General features: G+C 44.1%; 1 protein-coding gene across 1 annotated transcript in view; it reads left to right on the top strand.

The window, feature by feature from the left end:
- Positions 1 to 12353, top strand: part of nisch (nischarin) — a 47833-nt gene extending 35480 nt beyond the window's left edge. Inside the window, exons 21-28 of the mRNA XM_061728211.1 lie at positions 2337 to 2528; positions 2641 to 2992; positions 3766 to 3913; positions 6862 to 7053; positions 7144 to 7305; positions 7378 to 7622; positions 9930 to 10087; positions 10652 to 12353. Coding sequence (XP_061584195.1) covers positions 2337 to 2528; positions 2641 to 2992; positions 3766 to 3913; positions 6862 to 7053; positions 7144 to 7305; positions 7378 to 7622; positions 9930 to 10087; positions 10652 to 11021 — 1819 coding nt within the window. The 3' untranslated portion in view covers positions 11022 to 12353. The remainder of the gene's footprint in view (positions 1 to 2336; positions 2529 to 2640; positions 2993 to 3765; positions 3914 to 6861; positions 7054 to 7143; positions 7306 to 7377; positions 7623 to 9929; positions 10088 to 10651) is intronic.
- Positions 12354 to 20261: the final 7908 nt, after the last annotated feature.

The raw sequence follows: 20261 nt of genomic DNA, 5'->3' as shown, positions 1-20261 counted from the left end.
AGGCTACGTTGAGCTGTTACTTTTCTTTTATCCCTTTTATCCGCGTACGCGTCAATCTCATGACATCACTGGGTGATTCTTTGGGGAAAATGTTTGTTTTTGCATGTTTTGTCACATTTACACAGACTCAAACACACACAGAGTTTCTATGAGTTCATGTTTGTTCTAGTTCTGCTGGTTAAAAAAGAAAAGTACAAAGGCTGGACATTTTGTGCTACTTGTGCTTAATTTATTTTTTTTATTCTGTTATTTTATTATTTATTAACGTACTTGAATTTACTTAAGATTAATTTAATTTAGCTATTTTTTATTTATTTTATATATCTTGTACAGTAGGTGGCGATATGCTCCTTAAAGTTGGTTGCGATCCGCCAATAAAACAGAAGAAGAAGAACATAAACAATACCATTCTTACAGTCCGGTTATACGTCAGCAGGGTGGACATATTTCAAAATAAGGGACGAAGACAGAAGCAAGACAGACTGTGGGCTGTCGGCGCGGCTAACGGGGCTAACGCGGCTAACTGGCTAACGCGGCTAACCGGAATGTAACAATGGGATTGTTTATGTCGTACTGTGAGTTACGTGGAGTGTTTAATAAAGTTCCCTGTGAGTAAGGTTTGTCCAGTTTGTATAATTAAGGAAGATAGAATTTACTGAAACATGGAACAGCAGCTACAGCCACAGAGCTGCTGCTCTGCTGCTGCTGCTCAGCCCTCAGGCTGCAGACGGACCCGGGGAGCCGCGGGGCAGCTCAACGTCTCCCCCTAGTGGCGCTAACCAGTAACTACAACAACAATGAAGTATCGGTGCGTGGTATCGGAGAATTTTTGCGAGTACGAGTATATGAGGGCAGTATCGGCCCCGATACCGATACCAGTATGGTATTGGAGCATCCCTAACAAATACAATGAAATTAAGGATCTTTGGTAGAACATCTCGTCTCATTTTGGTCCAAATAAAGAAAAACTGAAAAAAAAAAAAAAAAAAACAAGAAAAAAAAGTAAGTATTCAAATGTGATTTGTGCTTAAGTTAAAAACAAAAACAATGATTCCTGAGATCCACCTTAAACATTAGAGGCTCTACACTGACAGACAGAAAGATGAGAACTGTTTCCTGAAAGAACTGGGAACAGAGGAAACTACTTAAAACATGGACATTAAGGATCTTTTTCGTAACATTTCGACTCGTTTTGGTCAACGAAAATGAAGACACATTTTAGCAGAGTTTTTATTTGTAAACTACATTTTAGTCTGGTTTTTATTCCTCTACGATATTGCATTATATATTTAACTAGAAAAATTTCCTTGCAGAAATTTCGAGAGTGCCAGGTACTGGCAGATATTGGCACCGCTCTATCCCCCCCGTTTAAATTTTGTGCATACCCCGCCTGTCAAAGTCACATTTTATGAATCCCAACACCTATGTCTACATTCTGACCAAAAATGATTTGTCTCCTTTTTACGGTTTAGCCGTGAGCTCGAGTTACAAATAAAAATTTGGGTTATTTTTTACTGTTTCTGCCACTCTAGCAACCGACATCCGCACTCTAGATTTGACGAAAGTGATTTCCAGTCCTTGCTTGAGTGCTAATATTTTGAAAAGTGTACATCTTAGGAAAAAACTGTTTGGTGTTTTGGAGAGAAGAGAAGATTTCCTCCGTTTTGAAGTTTGAATGATATTTCTACATGCAAGTATGAGAAAGTTAGGTGACTCAGAAAAAAGGTGAATTTTGGCTTTTTTTTTACCTCCTCCCTTCCACAGTGTGACATTCCGCGCCACACACATACATGGGAAAATCTCCCCATTAGTTTGAAAATTTGGAAATATTTTTGCACTTCGTGCGAAAACTATTTGTGCGATTGCTCTGAAAATTCACAGGACTGTAGTTAAATTCAGGGCATACAACTTTCTAAATCGGTTCAGAATTTTTCGAGTAACGGTGTGCGAGTGGTGAGGCCCCAAACTTCTCCCAATGCATTCCGGATGGCCCAAAAAGCGCACGTTTTCGCACGTTGCACATAAATGTGCACACCAATCGCTAATAAAAGTCATACCACTCGATTCCCGATAAGGGCGCAAGTTTCTACGTTTTTACTTTTCGCGTTTTCTCAAAGCTGCAGGACTAGTTACGCGCCGAAGTTTATACGGAAGAATAAATAATAAGCCTGAGCAATAATAAGAGTGCCTCTGGCGCAGCCGTGGCACTAATTATTGTTATCGTCACATGACCAGCATTTTCGTCTCGTCTCGTTTTCCTCAGGTGATAAAGGTTCGTTGACGACGATATTTAGTCAGAATTTTCCTCGGTCTCATCCCTGCGTCTTGTCTTGCAGGAAGGGCCAGGCCCTGCAGCTGCTGCTGGGGGGAAGGCGCCGGCTGCTGCTGCTCTTCCCCCTGGCCGGCGGAGCCGCCTCCTTCCTGGGGGAGCTGAGCCTCCGCAGGGCCTCCCTGGAGGGCCCCAGGGTGCTGGCGCTGCCGCCGCCCTGCTGCTGCCGGGGCGACGGGAGGCCCCGCCCCTCCGGCAGGTGAGCCATAGCTGCCGTTACCACGGCAACGCTGAAACCCAGCCGCCGTTACCGCGGCAACGCTGACACATTCAGCCGGAGCTCTGCTGATGCTGATTCTCTCTCCCCCCAGCTGGGAGGAGAACCAGCCGCCCCCCCACCTCCTGCAGGGCCTGGAGGAGAACCAGCCGCCCCCCCACCTCCTGCAGGGTCTGGAGGAGAACCAGCCGCCCCCCCACCTCCTGCAGGGCCTGGAGGAGAACCAGCCGCCCCCCCACCTCCTGCAGGGCCTGGAGGAGAACCAGCCGCCGCCCCACCTCCTGCAGGGCCTGGAGGAGAACCAGCCGCCCCCCCACCTCCTGCAGGGCCTGGAGGAGAACCAGCCGCCCCCCCACCTCCTGCCGGGCCTCCCCCCGGCCCTGAGGCTCCTGGCCGGGATCAGAGGGAAGCAGCTGCTCAAATACTTCCACAAATACGTGGCTCTGGTGAGTCTGGGGCCCTAAAAAATCCCAATTTCCTCAAATAAGGCTTTTAAATGTTCTAATTTGTCTGAAATCTCCATCCAAGGGTCTTAATTTTTTAATCATCATTAAAGAGTTTTCTTACACTTTGAAAAGGAAAAGTGTATTTAATCGTTTTGAGCAGAAATAAACCTGTTTACCGGTTGTTAGACGCCTCAGTCAGGGTTGCCAGGTTGGGCAGGTTTCAGCCAAATTGGGCTGAAAAATACAGGACTGGGCGTGTTGAAAAACCTGGGCTACTTTTCCTGGTTTTTACTAAATATTTAGGAGAAATTTTCAACAAAAAAGTTTCCATTATGGCAGACACAAGTAGAAACTTAAACAATAAACTCACTGATATTTGATTTAATCTGCTCAATTCAATTGTAGTTATTGTTTGGAGCCTCAACCTTTTTTGGCTTCATTTGCTTATGACTTGAAATTTATTACACGTTTAATAATTGACAGTTTTAACATAGAGAATGTTATGATTCGGGCTGATTTCTCATTATTTCGGCGGGTTTTACATCACGTTTGAACCTGTCAGAAACCTGTCAGATCTGGCAACCTGGACCTCAGCGCTGGGTTTCTTAGTCGTATTCTCGAGACGAGGCAAGCATGTGTGGGTAAATTTAGTGACAAATTGGGTTTAAAGTGTCTTTTTGGTCTTAAATTTAGTTTGAAAATGGTTTTATATTTAATTTACCTCGGTCCAACGCGTAGACGCCGTGTCAGGTCTGTGTTGTGTCTCGTTTCAGTCGGAGCAGGAGCAGCTGAGGCAGGTCCTCTGGTTGTCCATCGTTCTCTACAAGTCTCCAGAAACAGAACTGTCCTGCTGCCTGCTGCTGTCCAGCGACGCCATCTACTTCCTGCTGGAGGAACCGGCCTCCTCGGACCTGCACCCAGGTAGGACGACCCGCTCTGCTGGGTCAGGATGAACGGCTGCTCCGCTGCAGTCCCTGAACACACCGGAGCTATAGTAAAGCCTATAGTTAGTGTTTAGTAAACCTCTAGCTGGTGTTGGTAAATCTCTAGGTAGTGTAAACTCTAGTGTGTTAGAGTCAGTAGTCATAGTTGCAGCTATAGAACAAGACTATAATAGTTAGTCTCAAATATAGCTTGGTGGTAGATATGCTGCTATAGGCCTATGCTGCAGGGGGGACCGACATGATCCAAAACGTACGAAAAAACGTACGAAAAAATGTACGAAAAAACGTATGAAAAAAAACATTAGAAAAAACGTTAGAAAAAAACGTACGAAAAAAAACATACGAAAAAACGTACGAAATAAAATGTACGAAAAAACGTACGAAAAAAAAACGAAAAAACGTACGAAAAAACGTACAAAAAACGTACTAAAAAAAAACGTACAAAAAAAACATACGAAAAAACGTACGAAATAAAATGTACGAAAAAACGTACGAAAAAAAACCGAAAAAACGTACGAAAAAACGTACAAAAAACGTACTAAAAAAAAACGTACAAAAAAACGTACGAAAAAACGTACAAAAATATGTACAAAAAAACGTACAAAAAAAACGTACAAAAAAACGTACAAAAAAACGTACGAAAAAAACGTACAAAAAAACGTACGAAAAAAAACGTACGAAAAAAACGTACGAAAAAACGTACGAAAAAAAAGGTTTACTCGTAGTTCCTAGAGTATCTAGATGTAGATTTGGAGGGCGGGCGTTCTGCTATCAGGCACCACTACTATGGAACCAACTTCCAATCTGGGTTAAGGAGGCTGACACCACCTCCACCTTTAAAACTAAACTTAAAACCTTTCTGTTTAGTAAAGCTTATAGTTAGTGTTTAGTAAACCTCTAGCTGGTGTTGGTAAATCTCTAGGTAGTGTAAACTCTAGTGTGTTAGAGTCAGTAGTCATAGTTGCAGCTATAGAACAAGACTATAATAGTTAGTCTCAAATATAGCTTGGTGGTAGATATGCTGCTATAGGCCTATGCTGCAGGGGGGACCGACATGATCCAAAACGTACGAAAAAACGTACGAAAAAAAAACGTACAAAAAAACGTACGAAAAAACGTACGAAAAAAAATGTACGAAAAAACGTACGAAAAAACGTACGAAAAAAAACGTACGAAAAAAAACGTACGAAAAAACGTACGAAAAAAAAAACGTACGAAAAAAAAAACGTACGAAAAAAAAAACGTACGAAAAAAAAAAACGTACGAAAAAAAAAACGTACGAAAAAACGTACGAAAAAACGTGCAAAAAAATGTACAAAAAAATGTAGGAAAAAACGTACGAAAAAATGTACGAAAAAACATACGAAAAAATGTACGAAAAAACGTACAAAAAGACGTACGAAAAAACGCAAGAAAATCGTAACAAAAAACGTAACAAAAAACGTACGAAAAAACGTACGAAAAAATGTACGAAAAAACATACGAAAAAATGTACGAAAAAACGTACAAAAAGATGTACGAAAAAACGCAAGAAAATCGTAACAAAAAACGTAACAAAAAACGTAACAAAAAACGTACGAAAAAAACGTACGAAAGAAACGTATGAAAAAAAACATACGAAAAAACGCACGAAAAAACGTACGAAAAAACGTACAAAAAAATCAGGCACCATTACTATGGAACCAACTTCCAATCTGGGTTAAGGAGGCTGACACCACCTCCACCTTTAAAACTAAACTTAAAACCTTTCTGTTTAGTAAAGCCTATAGTTAGTGTTTAGTAAACCTCTAGCTGGTGTTGGTAAATCTCTAGGTAGTGTAAACTCTAGTGTGTTAGAGTCAGTAGTCATAGTTGCAGCTATAGAACAAGACTATAATAGTTAGTCTCAAATATAGCTTGGTGGTAGATATGCTGCTATAGGCCTATGCTGCAGGGGGGACCGACATGATCCACTGGGCGGTGCCTCTCACCCTTCTTCTCCTCTCCTCTTCCCTTCCTCTCTTCTCCATTTACATTTTTATTTATTATAAATATCTCATAGCTATCGTTTTTGTCCATCGTTCCTGTAGTTTCTTGTGCCGGCCCCCCTTTTTTCTCTTTTGTGCATGTTTGCAGGCCGGAGCTTCGGGAGCTCCCCGCTGCTGCTTACACCTGCCTGCTTCCCCCCCCTCTGGTCATCCCGTTGCTGCGTCCACCTGCCTACGCCCCCCCCCCCCCCCCGTCATCCTGCTGCTGCTTCCACATGCCTGCACCCCCCCCCCTCTGGTCATCCCGTTACTGCTTCCCGATCCCCCAGTCTGGCCTTTGGCAGGAGGGTCCCCCCTTATGAGCCTGGTCCTGGTCCAGGTCCAGGTCCTGCTACTACGACACTATACAAATAAAATTGAATTGAATTGCTGGAAGGCGTTGATACGTGCAAATATCTTAGTTATTGACAGTAAACTGGCATTTGAGGCAGATTGTGAGGCTGTTTATAATGAAATATATTTATATTAGGAAAAGGGTGATCAACATCATCTTTACGCATCGACAAAACACTGCTGAGCCTTTTTTATGGAGCTTTTATTAATCAGGTTTATCCTTCTGCCTGGTGTCTTGGTTTGGAGATCTGTCTCCTAGAAATAGGAAGAGTCAGAACCAGATAGTGAAGGGGTCCAGTAGACCTGTAGTCAAGACCGCCTAAACCAAGACCAGGACACTACCAAGACCAGAGAGTATCAAGACTAGTTCAGCTCCAGACCAAAAATAAACCTAGTTATCTCCTGATCCTGTGTGATTGTAGAACTCCACGTGAACCGTTACAGTCCTGCTGCAACCGGTCGGTTCTCACGAGAAAGTTCCTGTCTTCCATCAGACTCTGCTCTGCTTCTGCCGTGATGAACAAGTGTTTCTGATGAATCAGCATCGTGTCTCTCCATCCGTCAGGGTTGGACCTGGGAGACCTGGGGGACCTGAGAGACCTGGGGGACCCGGGAGACCTGGGGGACCCGGGAGACCCCGGAGACCCCCGAGACCCCGGGGACTCGTCCCCGTGTCTCTGCTGCTGCCTGTCCATCCGCCTGTCGGAGCTGCTGGCCGTCAACGTGGGACTGTTTGACCAGTATTTCAGGATCGTAGGTGAGAGGACTCAGACACGGGTTCTGCAGCAGTTCTGGGTTCTGCAGCAGTTCTGCAGGGTCTCACCGTGGTCCCCCCCTGTCCCCCCAGGTTCCTCTCCAGACCTCATCGTCTGTTGTCTCAGCAGAGACGGTTATGGAACTGCCGTCTTCCTGCAGGAGCTCATGGCAGCTTTGGGACCGCACCAGCAACTTCCTGCCCCGGAGCCGTCGGACCAGGACTTCTACTCCCAGTTCCCCCACGGGGGGTCAGGTGAGAACCGGGACGGGTCCATGGAACCGAGCCGGGACCCGCAGCCCTCCAAACGTCTGTCTCCCCCTGCAGGGAAGATGCAGAACTACGAGCTGATCCACAGCAGCAGGGTGAAGTTCGTTTACCCGAGCGACGAGGAGATGGGAGACCTGACCTTCATCGTGGCCGAGAGGAGGACGAGCGGCGCCGCCAACATGGCCACCGCCAGCGCCGCCAACATGGTCGCCAGCCCCGCCAACATGGCCGTCAGCGCCGCCAACATGGCCGCCAGCGCTGCCGGCTCCTTCAACATCCTGCTGTACCTGCTGGTGTTCCAGGTGGGAACCTTGTCCCGGGTCACATCACTAGTTAGTCAATCTTTATTTCGGTCGATAAGCATGAAAATCAATAAGCAAGATAATAAACATTTACAGGTTTTTCTTTGGTCAACATGGTGATTATTTTGACCGCAAAGGTCTGGGCTTGAAGCATAAAACTTATGTTGCCCACCTTTTAACATAATAGGATATGGAAAAAGAATAAATGAAGTATCATGAGGCTACATAAAATAATAATAATAACTAGACAATTTCCTCGCAGAAATTTCGAGAGTGCCACGGCGGGCTGCTGCACATTTGTGTACACTGCTTGATTTTGCAAGCAATAAAGGTGAAGGACTCACATATCGGCCAATCGGAAGAAGGGGCGGGGCTAATTTGCACCAATGAAGGTCAAGGACTCAATACTGAGTCCAATGACACCACCCATGACTCTCTATGTCAAACCATTCTAAAGGTATTGGACCATAACATATCGGCCAATCAGAAGAAGGGGCGGGGCTAATTTGTATATATAATATACAAATGTATATATTTATATATATAATAATGATGGCTGTGAGAAAACCCCAGATTTTTGCCTTGTGACAAGCAAATAAATCCGATTTGTGAGAAAACCGTAGCTCCTAGCATAAAAACAAAGACATCGTGAGAGACACAGAACCCGGCAGATTCTGAGAATCTTGATTGACTGATTACATTACAGTCAATGGAGACCAAGGCAGGAATTGGCGCCACTTTAGCTTCCCCCGTTTAAATTTTGTGCATACCCCGCCTGTCAAAATCACATTTTATGAATCCCAACACGTATGTCTACATTCTGACCAAAAATTATTGGTCTCCTTTTCACGGTTTGGCCGTGAGCTCGAGTTAGAAATAAAAATTCAGGTTTTATTCATTTTTTTACTCTTTTCCGCACTCTAAAAAATGAGAGCTCCACTCTAAATTTGACAAAAAAGTGATTTCCAGTCCTCGCTTGAGTGCTCATATCTTGAAAAGTGTAGATTTTAGGAGAAAACTGTCTGATGTTTTGGAGAGAAGATAAGTTTTGCTCTGTTTTGAAGTTTGAATGACATTTGTACGTGCAGGTATGGGAAAGTTAGATGACTCAGAAAAAAGGGGATTTTTTTTTTTTTTTTTTACGTTTTCCCATCCGCTTTGAATGGGTTTTTTCGGCTGGTTTTTTGGGAATAACTTTGGGGAAAAATGTGAATTTCAACACCAAAAGTCATAGCACACCATTCCCGATCGAGCCGCACGTTTTGATATATGATGCGCCTCGGTCGTCTGAAATCTGTAGGAGGAGTAGCGAACAGAAATCTGTCCGGAAAATGAATAAGTAGATGATGATGATGAATAAATCCACACAATAACAATAGTGCCTCTGGCTGCTCCTCCATTGCTATTGCATAGCTATGGAGGAGGCGTGCCACTTGGTGCAGCTGTGGCACTAACTAGACAATTTCCTCGCAGAAATTTCGAAAGTGCCACGGGGGGCTGCTGCACATTTGTGTACATTGCTGCATTTTTCAGCAACAAAGGTGAAGGACTCAAAACTAAGTCCGATGACACCACACACGACTCTCTATATCAAACCATGTAAAAGTTATCGGACTATCACATATCGACCAATCAGAAGAAGGGGCGGGGCTAAAAGTTAAAGCATTTACTGGGGTGTGTGTGCGGGGGGGGGGGGTATTTAATGGCCATCACCATGAACCAGTTCCAGCTTCCCGGCCGTGAGGCTGCAGGACTGGGGGTCGGCTAAGGTTAGGGGTCAGATTTCCTAGAATTCTTTTAGGCGTCTCCATTTTTCAGGTTAAAGTATAGCTGACTTCAGCAGCTGACTTCTGGTTGCTAGGGGCAACAATAACCTTGACTTCACAACATTCCGGGTTGGCTGTGAGGAAAAACACAGATTTTGGCTTCTGACAAGTTCTCAAATCATTCCGATTCGTGATCAAACCATCCAACCACCTAACAATAGTGCCTCTGGCTGCGCCAAGAGGCACTGCTCCTCCATTGCTATTGCATAGCTAGGGAGGAGGCGTGCCACTTGGCGCAGCCGTGGCACTAACTAGACAATTTCCTCGCAGAAATTTGGAGGGTGCCACGGCGGGCTGCTGCACATTTGTGTACATTGCTGCATTTTTCAGCAACAAAGGTGAAGAAAAAAAACACGCAGGATAACAATAGATGTCTCGTGGCACTAATTAATAATAATGATAGCTCTGAAAACAGAAAGTGAAAAGATGCTAAACTAAGGTGTTTGAGTTCTTACTTGATCAGGATCTGGTCTGGTTCCAGGTCCAGACCCCCGGCCCCCCAGGATCAAGGTCCGGCCCCCCGACCCGCCCGGTCCTGGAACCCCGGACCCTGATCCTCACCGGCACCGACATCTTCCTGCTGGACGAGGACTACGTCAGCTACCCGCTGCCCGACTTCGCCAAGGAGCCCCCCTCCAGGTGAGACCCCGCCCCCTCCAGGTGAGACCCCGCCCCCTCCAGGTGAGACCCCGCCCCCTCCAGCTGAGACCCCGCCCCCTCCAGCTGAGACCCCGCCCCCTCCAGGTGAGACCCCGCCCCCTCCAGGTGAGACCCCGCCCCTCCAGGTGAGACCCCTCCAGCTGAGACCCCGCCCCCTCCTGGTGAGACCCCGCCCCCTCCTGGTGAGACCCCGCCCCTCCAGCTGAGGCCCCGCCCCCTCCAGGTGAGACCCCGCCCCTCCAGGTGAGACCCCGCCCCCTCCAGGTGAGACCCCGCCCCCTCCAGGGGAGGCCCCTCCCCCTCCACGGTTAGGTCCCGCCTCCAAAGGCAAAAGTCATCTTTATTGTTAATTTTTCATAAAATACAAGAAATTGAAAGTATGTTTCCCTCTTGTCCGAACTAAAATAAATAAAAATAAGATAAAATAGTAGTGCAAACAGATAAAGATTAAGTTAAATAGTTAAAATCAGAATCAGAAAGTTTATTGCCAAGTACCCGGGGACTGATGTGTAACGGTTTGTCTCTCCCCCCCCCTCCCCACAGGGAACGGTACCGGCTCCGCGAGGCCCGGAGGATCCGGGACCTGGACCGGGTCCTGCTGGGCTACCAGACCTACCCCCAGGCCCTGACGCTGGTGTTTGACGAGCTGGGGGGCCCGGACCTGCTCTGCCGCCTCACCCTGGACCACTTCGGGGCTAGCGCCGCCGCCGCGGAGGCCCAGGCCGGGGGCGGGGCCTCCTGCAGCCCCCCCGGGGGCGGGGCCTCCCGGAGCCCGGGGGGCGGGGACAGGGACGAGGTGCAGTGGTGCGTGTTCGTCCCCGGGGCCGACAGCAGGGAGCGGCTCATCTCCCTCCTCGCCCGCCAGTGGGAGGCGCTGTGTAGCCGCGAGCTGCCCGTCGAGCTCACCGGCTGATTGGCCCCCGGACGGCGGAGGGGGCGGGGCCAGAGGGGTTTGTGGGCGGAGCCAAGTCGGCTTTGAATCTTCCTGGTGACAGGAAGTCCAGAAGATATTTCTCTGTAACTCTGTCCCCTGACCTCTGATTGACCTTTGACCTTCACCAAAGGGACATTTATTGAAGGATTGAAACATGTTGTTTTTACCACCAAACTCGTCTCTGCGTTTAGGGGGCGGGGTCAGTCCGAAGGGGCGTGGTCAACATGAGGGTCGGGGTTTAGTGAGTGAAGCTGTGACATCACAAGCCCGGGTCAGAGTCATCCGCCCCCTCGGGGATTTACCTCCATTAGGCTCCGCCCCCTCGGGGATTTACCTCCATTAGGCTCCGCCCCCTGAGACGAGGCGTCTGGGGGACTTTTATAAAACATTTACACTCGGAAAACTGTTGGCTTTAAAAACACAATACAATAATAACAAAAACAACAACAAGAACGACGACGACTGCTCCAGGAATCTTCCACCTTTTATTTCCACTTTCTCGTTTATTTACGTTGCGGCAGAGCTGAACTGTTTTCATGTGATCAGGGAGAAGAGACACTTTAAAGGAATTATTATTATTATTATTATTATTATCATTATTATTATCATCAGTATTATTATTGTTGTTATCTGCTGTTTTTTATTTGAAAGACTTGACTCAGACTGACGGCGTGTTGTTGCCAGCGGGGGGCGCTAAAGAGTTTTGTTCCTGCGTCTGTAAATTTGCTTCAAAACCAAAAGTCCTTTAATGTTTCATGTTTGTTTGTTTGTTTGTCTGTTGTCTCTGACGAGACGTTTCCCCACAACGATCGAAACATCTCAACCCCAGAAGAAGAGCAGTATTACGGACTGTACTTGAAGCTCTGTTGCTACGGCGACGACGTCGGGACGTTTCTGTCCTGAAATATAAATATAAATGTTCCAGTTTATCTGGAGGTTTTTAAACTTTGTTTAAGCTTTTCTTTGTTTTACTCCATGTTTTTGTACGTCGTCGTCATCCCTCGGGGGCGTGGCCGTCCCTCGGGGGCGTGGCCGTCCCTCGGGGGCGTGGCCGTCCCTCGGGGGCGTGGCCGTCCCTCGGGGGCGTGGCGGTCCCTCGGGGGGCGTGGCCGTCCCTCGGGGGCGTGGCCGTCCCTCGGGGGGCGTGGCCGTCCCTCGGGGGCGTGGCCGTCCCTCGGGGGGCGTGGCCGTCCCTCGGGGGCGTGGCCGTCCCTCGGGGGCGTGGCCGTCCCTCGGGGGGGCGTGGCTCGTTTCTGTCGTCTCGTCTGGAGGACGAAGCCGCTGAATTAAAGTGAAAATGAAAGTTTCCAACGAGCAGCTGGTTCCTGGTTCTTGGTTTGTGGTTCTTCTTCTTCTTCTTCTTCTTCAGCAGGATTTGAGCCGTCGTCGTCGGCCCAGGAGTCGCTGATCAGCTGATCAGCAGAACCGGCAGGCGAAGGGGACGACCGGACCACTTCCTGCCCAGGCTCCACCACCTAGACCTCAAATTGTCCTCCTAGACCACGGCTCGGCAACCCGCGGCTCTTTAGCGCCGCCCTAGTGGCTCCTGGAGCCTTTTCAAAAATGTTTGACCTTTTTTTTCCTTTTTTTCTTCCTTTTTTTTAAACTTTTTTCTTCCTTATTTTTTTCCTTTTTTTCTCTTTTTTCCTTTTTTTTCTTTTTTCCTTTTTTCTTTTTTTCCTTTTTCTCTTTTTTTCTTTTTCCCTTTTTTAATCTCAACATTTCGACTTTTTTCTCGAAATTTAGACTTTTTTCTCGAGATTGTACTTCAACATTAATCTAATTAATCTCAACATTAATCTTCAACATTAATCTCATTAATCTATTTTTCTACTTATTTCAAGTGAAAATCTACTTGAAACAGGTGAAAATTGTCAAATAAGTTATTTTTCTGGTCATGAGAAATAAGAAATAAGACGAATATTCCTGGTAAGATGTTGAGTTTTTGCAGTGAAGTTTCCAACAACTGAGAGATGATGAAGCACCAGCAGGTTCTGGTTCTGGAGGGTTTTCATGACCCGTGGTTCTGGTTCTGGAGGGTTTTCATGACCCGGTGGTTCTGGTTCTGGAGGGTTTTCATGACCCGGTGGTTCTGGTTCTGGAGGGTTTTCATGACTCGTGGTTCTGGTTCTGGAGGGTTTTCATCACTCGTGGTTCTGGTTCTCCAGGGTTTTCATCACTCGTGGTTCTGGTTCTCCAGGGTTTTCATCACTCGTGGTTCTGGTTCTCCAGGGTTTTCATGACTCGTGGTTCTGGTTCTGGTTCTGGAGGGTTTTCATGACCCGGTGGTTCTGGTTCTGGAGGGTTTTCATCACTCGTGGTTCTGGTTCTGGAGGGTTTTCATCACTCGTGGTTCTGGTTCTGGAGGGTTTTTCATGACTCGTGGTTCTGGTTCTGGAGGGTTTTCATCACTCGTGGTTCTGGTTCTGGAGGGTTCTGATGCCTCGGTGGTTCTGGTTCTCCAGGGTTCTGATGCCTCGGTGGTTCTGGTTCTGGAGGGTTTTCATGACCCGGTGGTTCTGGTTCTGGAGGTTTTCATGACTCGGTGGTTCTGGTTCTGGAGGGTTCTGATGCCTCGGTGGTTCTGGTTCTGGAGGGTTTTCATGACTCGTGGTTCTGGTTCTTCCTGTTTTCCCGCCACCACGATGTTCGGCCCGTTTCCTGTTTCCAGATGTTTTCGGAGGTTCTGTGAGGAAACGCCGACTCAGCAGAGCTGTTGTTATCTGACCCACACAGCCGGGTCTCCGGCTCGGTCCAGGGTCAGAACAACGACCCGCTCAGCTCCTGATTCAGCTCCGGCTCGGACCGGAACCAGCCGGTTCCTGTCGGGGACAGAACTGATGTGACGAAGCTTTTTAGAGCGGACCGGGTCGTTCAGAAACGGAGGGGGAAATAGTTCCCACCAGTACTGGAGTTGTAAAACAAAATCAGGGGGGATGGTGGATTTTATCATATGGGGACAGATAATTTGTACTGATTCCAAATAATATAATATATTACAAATAATAGCAGTGACCAAAACAGCTGCAGAAATACTGCAGGAATGACATAGCAGCAGTTAAATGCAGCCTTCTGTAAGCTTTAAATATCCACTGGACTTACATCAAATACATCAAAACACAACAATAAAATACACTTTTCTGAACTTATCAATATGACTCTGTCCTTCACAGGATAAGTAACATGGATCACTGCAAAAACTCACAATCTTAACAAGAATATTTGTCTTATTTCTAGTTAAAATGTCTCATTTTAGTAAAAAAATCTCATTACACTTAAAACAAGACGCATCACTGGAAAAAACAACAATTTTCACCTGTTTCAAGTAGATTTTCACTTAAAATAAGTAGAAAAATCTGCCAGTGGAACAAGATTTTTTTGCTTGTAATAAGAAGATAAATCTTGTTCCACTGGCAGATTTTTCTACTTATTTCAAGTGAAAATTTACTTGAAACAGGTGAAAATTGTCAAATAAGTTATTTTTCTGGTGTTATTTTTCTGGTGATGACTCTAAATGTTGAAATTGCAGTAAAACCACATTCATTGATGAAATGACATAAGGGATGGAAAGGAGGGATGGCAGTTTTACAGGGGGGATGATTTGGACCGTTTTTATTTCAGGGGGGATGATTTGGACCGTTTTTATTTCAGGGGGGGATGATTTGGACCATTTTTATTTCAGGGGGGGATGATTTGGACCGTTTTTATTTCAGGGGGGATGATTTGGACCGTTTTTATTTCAGGGGGGGATGATTTGGACCGTTTTTATTTCAGGGGGGGATGATTTGGACCGTTTTTATTTCAGGGGGGATGATTTGGACCGTTTTTATTTCAGGGGGGGATGATTTGGACCGTTTTTATTTCACCCCTCCCTCAACTCCAGTACTGGTCGCGCACATCCAGTATGTCAACAGGTTCTGGTCTCAAAACATCGAAGCAGGAAAAAACAAGAGAGGAGACCTTTGCTCCCCAGTGCAGATTTATTTAGCACAGGGGTCGGCAACACAAAATGTTTTAGATCCATATTGGACCAAAAACACAAAAAACAAATATGTCTGGAGCCGCAAAAAATGAAGTCTTGTATCAGCCTTAGAATGAAGAAACACATGCTGCATGTTTCTATATTAGTTAGAACTGGGGGGAGATTTATTTTTCATTATGCACTTCGAGAAAAAAGTTGAAATCTCGAGAAAAAAGTCGAAATGTCAAGATTAATGTTGAAATACAATCTTGAGAAAAAAGACAAAATTGCAAGAAAAAAGTCGAAATGTCGAGATTAAAAAGGAAAGGAAAAAGGAAGAAAAAAATTTTAAAAAAGAAGAAAAAAAGGGAACAAGAGGTCAAACATTTTTGAAAGAGCTCCAGGAGCCACTAGGGCGGCGCTAAAGAGCCGCGGATTGACGAGCCTGATTTAGCACATCAATCGTCGTAACGTTTCCAGTGCATTTTGCTCTTCAGACTGATTTTGGATACAATAGACGCCCCATTTTAAGCCTCCCCAGTGGTCACATGGTGTAGAAAACAATTCATCAAAACACCTGGTGTAGAATAAAATGTAACATACAGAACACATGTATCCAGATATCTGAACATCTTATAACTAGATAAAGGAACATCAGACCAGCTGGCCGTTACACATGTCTAGTGATGAAAAGACAAAAAGAAAAAAACAAAGGCGCCTCTTAGTTTTAGGATGGCTAAATTTTAAAGTTTGTACAAGGTTTTTTTTTTTTTTTAAGATTTAACACATTTAAAAAAAAGACTTACTCATAAATTAGAGTTCAATTCCTTATATCCTTGATATGGACAAAGGACAAGTCCACCCATAGATAATTGATGGAAATCATCATATAGAGGCAACACATGCAAATGATCAATAGGTAGGATCCTCCTACGGCGGCCGACACCCGCCATTGCTGAAAATAAAAGTAACGCTGCAAACAGAAACAAACGCCACTGCAAATATAAAGAAACCCCGCTGCAAATAAAATAAACGCTTTGCAAAAAAAGTAACGCTGCAAACAGAAACAAACGGCACTGCAAATAAAATAAACGCTGAAAATATAAAGAAACGCTGCAAATAAAAAAAAAAACGACGCAAATAAAAAAGCCACAACGGAAGTGAATTACCGGGGACTATTTTTGCTGATGCACCGGTGTTTTTTACGTGAGAGGAGAAGAAGACGACGAAGAGGACGTAAATGTGAAAAGGAAGAAATAAGAAGAGCGAGGAATAAGAACAACGAACGAGAAATTCACTTCCGTTGTGGCTTTTTTATTTGCTTCGTTTTTTTATTTTATTTGCAGCGGCGTTTGTTTCTGTTTGCAGCGTTACTTTTATTTTCAGCAATGGCGGGTCTCGGCCACCGTAGATCCCCCCCATGTGAAACAGATATCCAGACATGATTAACTGCTGTCTGGGTCGTCTCCATGGTAACCAGGAATCCCTATTGTAGGTGGAAACAGCAAAAATAAAACATACAGATCCAAATCAGTCTGGAGAAGCAAAATGCACTTGAAACGTTACGACGTTTGATGTGCTAAATAAATCTGCACCTTTCAGAAACAGAAATAAGGGACGCCTCGATTTCAGCAACGCAGGAGCAAAACATCCCCAAAACTTCTAAACTGCATAGAAATGTATTTATATTATATGAAAAAACTAAACGCTTTGATTTAAAGTCTAAAGTGCTTTAATAGCATTGAACTAGCATGACTGTACAGACAGACAACCATGTAGCAACCTACGTACGTCCACATCAGCCTACAGGTAAAGAATGGTGTAAAAGTTAATTTATTTTAATAATTCAACTTAAAAGGTGAACCTAATACATTACATAGTCTCATTACATGCAAAGTAAGATATTTTAAGCTTTATTTGTTTTAATTATGATGATTGAATTGTTTATTGATTCATAAAATATAAATTTTTTTTAGATTTTTTATTTGGGGTTTTCATAAACTGTGAGCCATAATCACCAAAATTATAACAAATAAAGGCTTGAAATCTCTCACTTTGAATGTAGTGGGAAATAATATATTTGTTTCATCTTTAGTTGAATTTACTGAAACGAACATTCAAATTTCCCGACGTTCACCTGTAGATTATGACATTAATAAACATGTTGCAAATGTTTATCAGCAGCTGAGGAGGTGACGGGTTTTATTTCTTACTGGAAACAACCCGGTCCAAGTCCTCGGCAGTAGAACCCGGTTCTGACCCGGTTCTGACCCGGTTCTGACTCAGTTCTGACCCGGTTCTGACCCGGTTCTGACTCAGTTCTGACCCGGTTCTGACTCAGTTCTGACCCGGTTCTGACTCGGTTCTGACCCGGTTCTGACTCGGTTCTGACCCGGTTCTGACTCAGTTCTGACCCGGTTCTGACTCGGTTCTGACTCAGTTCTGACCCGGTTCTGACTCAGTTCTGACCCAGTTCTGACCCGGTTCTGACCCGGTTCTGACCCAGTTCTGACCCGGTTCTGACCCGGTTCTGACTCAGTTCTGACCCAGTTCTGACCCGGTTCTGACCCGGTTCTGACTCAGTTCTGACCCGGTTCTGACCCGGTTCTGACCCAGTTCTGACCCGGTTCTGACCCGGTTCTGACTCAGTTCTGACCCGGTTCTGACCCGGTTCTGACTCAGTTCTGACCCAGTTCTGACCCGGTTCTGACTCAGTTCTGACTCAGTTCTGACCCGGTTCTGACTCGGTTCTGACCCGGTTCTGACTCAGTTCTGACCCAGTTCTGACCCGGTTCTGAGCCGGTTCTGACTCAGTTCTGACCCGGTTCTGACCCGGTTCTGACTCAGTTCTGACTCAGTTCTGACCCGGTTCTGGCTCAGTTCTGACTCGGTTCTGACCCGGTTCTGACCCGGTTCTGACTCAGTTCTGACCCGGGTCGTTGGTTCTGACCCGGTTCTGACTCAGTTCTGACCCAGTTCTGACTCAGTTCTGACCCGGGTCGTTGGTTCTGACCCGCGAGGGGGCGGAGCCAGGAACCTTTTAAACCTAAATGAGACGGATTACGTTGTCGTCAGTTTCATCATCAGCTGTAAAGAAGTTCTAACCGGCGCGTCCACGAGTCGGGTCTGGACCAGAACCTGGTGCTGGTTTGATCGGGAATCAATAATTATTTTATTTTTTTATTTTATTTGGATTTTTTTGAAAATATAAGGACAACAGAATAAAATAAACAACAAAACACACACACATGAAAAAAAAAATACATATACATCACTTTGTCGATACGTATCAGATTTCATTCTGAGGATCCTTATATATATAAATATATATATAAATATATATATATATATATATATATATTTATATATATATATATATATATATATATATATATATAAAACACACACACACATAAAATATATATATATATAAATATATATATAAATATATATATATATATATAAATATATATATAAATATATATATATATATATATATATATATATATATATATATATATATATATATATATATATATATATATAAATATATATATATATATATATATATAAATATATATATATATATATATAAATATATATATATATATATATATATATATATATATATATATATATATATATATATAAATATATATATATATATATAAATATATATATATATATATATATATATATATATATATATATATATATATATATATTCCTCCTTATATTCACTACATGGACAGAAGTACAGACGTATTCAGAGACAAAACAAACACTAAATCATGTTCTGTTCATTAATGTTGTTTGTTGTTAACTCACCCATCTTTTCCATCTTTATTCAAAAATATAAACTGGATTTCTACGTCTCATTGTAATTTTTCCCATTCCATATTTGTCATTTACAAGATCCTTCCATTTAGAATTAACTAAATGATCATCCTTTAACCAATTTCTTGTCATTTGTTTCATTAAAGCTGCTCTTAAAACTAAAAACAAGTGAGTTTCTTTCCTCTTCATTTCTTCTGCTGTTTTTACAAGTAATAAAATAAAACACCAGTGGATTTTTATCAAACGAAACACAAAAAATATTCTCCAATTCTCTGACAGAGTTTCCACAAAATTCACTTATAACTTTACATGACCAGAATACACGACTGTGTTTGGAACCAATCACTTTAATTGATGAGAGACTCATCAGTTTCTCTGGTTCCTCTTTAATCAGCTGAAGAATAAAACCCAACGAGACGCCGAACCTCCAGTTAGCTCGGGGTAGACGGAGGTCCAGGACCTGGTTCTGGACCCGGACGTGGACCTGGTCCAGGACCTGGTCCAGATCCAGGTGGTAACCACGGCAACAGAGATTCAGAGAAGAAGAGCCGGCTACCGCAGGACGGAGACATGAGGGATTTTGTCATTTCTTTAAATGTATTTGGTGAATTTAACAATTTTGATGACTGGGATGCAGAAGAGGAGATAAAATAAAATAAAAAGAAACCGGAGAAACGGCACACGGAGGTGACACCCCTGTTCCCCCTGTTCTCTGAAGTCGTTATTAGGAAGTAGTTAGTTAGTAGTTAGTAGTTATTATTAGTTAGTAGTTGTTAGTTATTATTTGTTAGTAGTTATTAGGTAGTAGTTAATAGTTATTATTTGTTAGTCTTTATTAGGTAGTAGTTAGTAGTTATTAGTTATTTGTTAGTAGTTATTAGGTAGTAGTTAGTTAGTAGTTGTTAGTTATTATTTGTTAGTAGTTATTAGGGAGTAGTTAATAGTTATTATTTGTTAGTAGTTATTAGTTATTATTAGTTAGTAGTTATTTGGTAGAGTAACCACACAGGCCTCCACCATATTGTCGTATTCCAAAGTATGAGACTCTTTTGGTGAGTCTGTCTTTTCTGTGAAGGTGCAAAACTCTGGAATTCTTTACCCACTAATTTAAAATTAGAAACGCAGCAATATTTTGGCAATATTTTCAACAGAGGATCAAACTATGGCTCAAATCTAAACAACAGTGGCTACATGAACAGGTCTGGTCTGGACCTGGACCAGGTCTGGACCTGGACCAGGTCTGGACCAGGTCCGGACCTGACCTGTTCATGCAGACCTGGTCCAGGTCTGGACCAGGTCTGGACCTGGACCAGGTCTGGACCTGAACCAGGTCTGCATGAACAGGTCAGGTCTGGACCTGGACCAGGTCCAGGTCTGGTCCAGGTCTGGACCAGGTCTGGACCTGGACCAGGTCTGGACCT

This window comes from Cololabis saira, chromosome 8 (genome assembly GCF_033807715.1).
Source record: "Cololabis saira isolate AMF1-May2022 chromosome 8, fColSai1.1, whole genome shotgun sequence".
NCBI classification, from domain to species: domain Eukaryota; kingdom Metazoa; phylum Chordata; class Actinopteri; order Beloniformes; family Belonidae; genus Cololabis; species Cololabis saira.
The sequence above is the reverse complement of the archived record's forward strand: the minus strand, read 5'-3'. Positions and strand labels throughout refer to the sequence as shown.